At 36.5% G+C, this 5,264-nt stretch overlaps 1 protein-coding gene across 1 annotated transcript; it reads left to right on the top strand.

Annotated features, from left to right (window-relative positions):
* The first annotated feature begins 90 nt into the window (after positions 1-90).
* Positions 91-5,257, top strand: KLHL15 (kelch like family member 15). The gene has a single exon (XM_077768542.1). The coding sequence runs from the start codon at positions 896-898 to the stop codon at positions 1,901-1,903; it is 1,008 nt and encodes a 335-aa protein (XP_077624668.1). The 5' UTR covers positions 91-895; the 3' UTR covers positions 1,904-5,257.
* Positions 5,258-5,264: the final 7 nt, after the last annotated feature.

Raw genomic sequence — 5,264 nt, 5'->3', positions numbered from 1 at the left:
CACACACATTTCTTAAGTGCTTGGTAATCATCACAATGAGGTAGTTCCAGCTCCAAAAAAAAAAAAAAAACAGGAAGGAAAAACAAACTTGGGGCACACCAGGGTGGCTCAGTTGGTTGAGTGTCTGACTTCGGCTCAGGTCATGATTTCATGGTTTTTTGAGTTCAAGCCCTGCATCAGGCTCTCTGCTGTCAGTGCAGAGCCCTCTGGATCCTCTCTCTCTCTCTCTCTCAAAAATCAATAAATGTCTAAAAAGAAAAGGAAAAAACTTGACCTTTTCTTGTCAACTGGGTTATGATTGTAGTTGATGATATCAAACCAAGTGTTATCAAATATCTACTGTAAGTTTTGTGTATATTTAAATTTTTACTAACTCTCTAACTTGATTGCCCAAGCTTTTCAGTCATGGCTGTTCTTACAGTGTTCCTTATGGTTAAGAAAACCATGGCCATGATTTCCTCTTCTGTGAAACCTTGCTTTGTCCTCATAGCCACCACTTGTATCCCAGGGCCTGACATACAGTAGATGAATGATTAGTACATTTTGTTAGAGGGATGTAGCTTGTACCTGGAAAAGAAATATTTACTTTAAAAGGTTTGGGGATGTGCATAGATTATTCTGAAAAGAAAAACAGTAAAAGCTTTGCTTAAAAAATAGTATGTGATCTGAACAGGTAAAGCAGTTTTAGCGAAGTAAGCCTCAAGTCATACACTAATCATCTTAGTTGGCTTTGATAGCTTGTTTGCCATTGATGTTCTTTCTTTTGGTTAAATTCTTTTACTTGTATTCTTAGGTTAAGACATCCGAATTTTATAGATACTCCCGACAGCTGCGCTATGAAGTTGACCAAGCACTGAATTACTTTCAGAACGTTCACCAGCAGCCTTTGTTGGACATGAAATCAAGCCGCATCCGTTCTGCCAAACCCCAGACTACAGTATTCCGAGGCATGATTGGACATAGCATGGTTAACAGTAAAATCCTTCTCTTAAAGAAACCAAGAGTCTGGTGGGAACTGGAGGGCCCACAAGTTCCTCTGCGCCCGGACTGCCTTGCTATTGTCAATAACTTTGTGTTCTTGTTGGGCGGGGAAGAACTGGGCCCAGATGGCGAATTCCATGCTTCTTCCAAAGTGTTCAGGTATGACCCCAGACAGAACTCTTGGCTCCGGATGGCAGACATGTCTGTGCCACGTTCCGAGTTTGCAGTTGGTGTCATTGGAAAGTTTATTTACGCTGTGGCAGGCAGAACCAGAGATGAGACTTTCTATTCAACCGAGAGATACGACATCACCAATGATAAGTGGGAATTCGTGGATCCTTATCCGGTTAACAAATATGGACATGAAGGGACAGTGCTCAATAACAAGTTGTTCATCACTGGTGGAATCACCTCGTCTTCCACCTCCAAACAGGTGTGTGTGTTTGACCCCAGTAAAGAAGGGACCATAGAACAGCGGACCAGAAGAACTCAAGTGGTTACCAACTGTTGGGAGAATAAGAGCAAGATGAATTACGCAAGATGCTTCCACAAGATGATTTCTTACAACGGCAAGCTGTATGTCTTTGGTGGTGTCTGTGTGATCTTGAGAGCCTCTTTTGAGTCTCAGGGATGCCCTTCCACAGAAGTGTACAACCCAGAGACTGATCAGTGGACCATTTTGGCATCCATGCCAATTGGCAGAAGTGGCCATGGTGTGACTGTGCTGGACAAACAGATAATGGTTCTTGGAGGCCTTTGCTACAACGGTCATTACAGCGATTCCATTCTTACTTTTGATCCAGAAGAAAACAAGTGGAAGGAAGATGAGTACCCACGGATGCCCTGCAAGCTAGATGGTTTACAAGTATGCAACCTGCATTTTCCGGAATATATACTGGATGAGGTCAGACGTTGCAACTAATGACATCTTTCTCCCTTTAAAAAAAGCCAAACAAAAAATTTGTTTGTGACAGAGTAGTTAATTAAAAAACATAAAGAAAAACCTCACCAGTTTTACTATCAAAGCCATTGGTCTAATATCGTAAAAAAATTTTCATTCTGTGCTAGCATCCTTTTCTTTTTCTTTTTTTAGTGGCCTCAAACTCATGCAATAAGTTAATTCAAAGCGCTAGCTCTTGAAACTACTTCCAGAAGCAGTTTAATAGAGTGATCCACTTATCTGGGAAGTTGATTTTATGCTTTAAACATTTCTTTCAGATGTCAGCGTAGGAGTCATGCCTCTTCTAAGAGAAGACCTGATAAGTGTCACTGGATGTAATTTTGGTTCCTATCTCAATCTGAAATATTTTGGAGCATTTATTTCAGTGTATTTCAGTCTGTTAGACCTCTTGGTTTTATTATTTACGTTAAAACTCTTGACCTTTTTGCATGGCTTTTTGCTGAAAATGCAAAAATATAAATTTTCTACAAAGTTAACTTTTTTATATTCAAAACACTATTTCTAAGCTGCCTTCTCTTCTCTGCATTGTGTTAGCAAAAGCATACCCATCCTTGCGTACATCTTAGGAACATACAAGGCACATCTCCTTTTATGCGTGGTTAGGATTCTATATTTTTAAGCTAGTGCACTTGCACACACGGTTTGCCATACTTGTTGAATTTTAGATGTAACGTCTTTTCATGTACTAACATTTTTAGAAAGTTAAAATAACTGGAGTCCTCATTTGGTATCAAAGTAGCCTATCTTCAGTCCATACTGATTCAGTAATATTTGAGCTTCTTGTATTCCTGAAACATGTATGGATTTCTGAAAACTAACATTTTGTATTTTATTTTCAAAAGTAAACGTTAGTGTTCCTTATCAATGTATGTCTTCTTTTTGAAAATGTTTTTCTTTGCAGTCTGTTTAACGTTACCCTGTTTTTAGTGAGAATCGGAGTGGTATATGCAGTCCCGGCCCTGCAGCGTGCAAGCACTTTTAAAGAGAATTTAGGTAATACCAGACTCCTAAATAAAAGCCCCTTAAAAGTAAGTGCAACTCCCGTTCTTTACATTCAATAAGGCTGCTGCATCTGTTATTGAATGGAAAGTAGCAACTCGTGGAAAATTTGAGTTCATTTTTTACTTAGAGGTAAGAAATAGAATTATAATCTTACTGGTTATATCTACTTTTTTATTTAGTACAAAATACTTAGTGGCCCTGGGGATGTAAGCCCTCAGCCTTTGTTTTATTTGCTGAAAGCTACTAGCATGAAGGATAGTAACCTCAAAGTTCAGAATGCATCAAGGTTAACTGTTTAAAAGCATTTATAAAAGTGTTGTAGGATTAGCCGTGCACCTTTCAACTCTTTCAACTCGAAGGAAAAACATGTAGTTGACAAAATTAAGCAAGAATAACCAGGGAGTGGATCATTCAAATTGATGCCATTTTCTCTTGAGTCGAGTCTATATCTGATACAGACTAGATCTACACTGGCAAAACTTGCCAGAGCTTAGGATATTGGTGCAATATTGCAATGCCTTCTTCTATGGCTGTTGTATAAATTTCTAGTTTCACTTTTTTGGGTTTTTTTTTTTTCTGTTTTTTTTTTTTTTTTTTGCTGCTGCCACCACTGAACACAAAATGGAAAAGTGAAGTCATAATCATGTTTCCCATGGTAATATGGGTAAAAGTCTTTTTCTACCTTTTAAAGATCATTTTTTAATCATTTTATTTTTGAAAACTAGGAATTAGATTAGCCATTTAATTCTTTTCCTAATATATTAGTTGATTTAGTGTTTTGTTTGTGTGCTGTCTTGCTTTAAAGAAAATAACGATAACGTCTTCATTATTTTCCTCATTGTTGTCTTTTGCTGGAAAAGACCGAGACAGGGTACCCCAACAGGCTTTTAACTTTTACACACCAGTGGTGGTTCTCGTTACTTGCTTAGATATGACTTCATAGTCCTAGTTAGCATAAGATCTGGGCAAACTGTTAAATATTCTTGGTCTTCCATTCTAAAGACACAAGGCCAAGATCACAGTTCATGTTTTAGAAAATTTGTGAAATCTTAACTTGAACTAACTGTGGGTTCACCTTCACACGTGAGTCATGTCTGACCTGATGTTAGCTATAGTCAGTTTTGAGCTTTAAGAATAGTTGCTATTGCTAGTTGCTATTGCTTGGGTTCTGAATGTATGAGAAAATTCATCTGTTGATAAGTAGTGCTAATATAGGTTATTTTAAATCCATGATTAACCTACATTCCCTTTTAAAATTATGGTTTAATTGCTGAAAGAGATTTATTTTTGTTAAGCTATGGAGGATTTTTCCGTAGAATTTTTTTCAAGTTTATTTTTTGTGTTCTTCATTTGAAACCATTTTTTGTTTAGATGCATTGTATGTGCTCAAAATAGTGGTTTTTAAAAAATTCAGTAAGCGATTGGAAACCACAGTGTAACTGTTGTGATCTTTGTGTGTTAATTTTCACTTTACATTTTAAACACCAAACTTGACAAAAATAGCTGATCTTCAGTAATTGCATCTTAAATAGAAATGTTTGTTCTGTTCCATATCTTTGACCTTGAATTTCAGTTTTGATTTTAATCTGCCTAAAGAAAATCCTTGCACTACAGCCATTTCACAAAATTCAAGATTCTCACATGGAAGGTTTTGTATTGGAAGAAATACTACTGGTTTTTATAAAGCAAAGCGTAATTAATAGAATTAATAGCTTTTCTTGAGACAGCATTCTCTGTGTCCTCATTACTCTGCTCTGTGTGTGCGTGTTACTCTAATTTGTGAAATATTGACTGAGCCCTTCACTTATCTTTTCTAAAGCAGCACCTTTGGACACCTCATTCTGGGAAGCCTGCTCGAGTCATAGTAAAGGACACACACATTTGTGTGGGGAGAAGTGGTAAAAATGGAGAGTTTTGTCTTAATTACATGAAACTAAGCTTTAAAATATTTTATAACAAATTATTTGAGCTGCATAACCTAAACATGTCAAACGTTCAGTGGGACTATTTTTATATATGTATATGTGGTTGTAGGTCATAACATTTCAGTTTATAATATAAATTGATATTTCAGTTTATAAGCTATCTCTCAGAAAAGACTAGCTCTTTTGAGAATACATAATTTAAAGTTTTAGACTGAAGTAAAACACAACATAGATAATAGTGTAAATTAGCTATAACTGAGGGCTATATGGCAGTAAAACTGCTAGTGCCATTTTTCTTGTTTGCCTATTATACGTTTTTGATTTTTTTTTTTTTGTACTCAACATTTTTAGGGATCATACGTTTATTCAAGCAGATTAGAGTTGGTTTGGAAATG

This window comes from Crocuta crocuta, unplaced genomic scaffold (assembly GCF_008692635.1).
Source record: "Crocuta crocuta isolate KB4526 unplaced genomic scaffold, BGI_CrCroc_1.0 scaffold1121, whole genome shotgun sequence".
NCBI lineage: Eukaryota > Metazoa > Chordata > Mammalia > Carnivora > Hyaenidae > Crocuta > Crocuta crocuta.
This window is presented reverse-complemented; position numbering and strand designations above follow the sequence as displayed.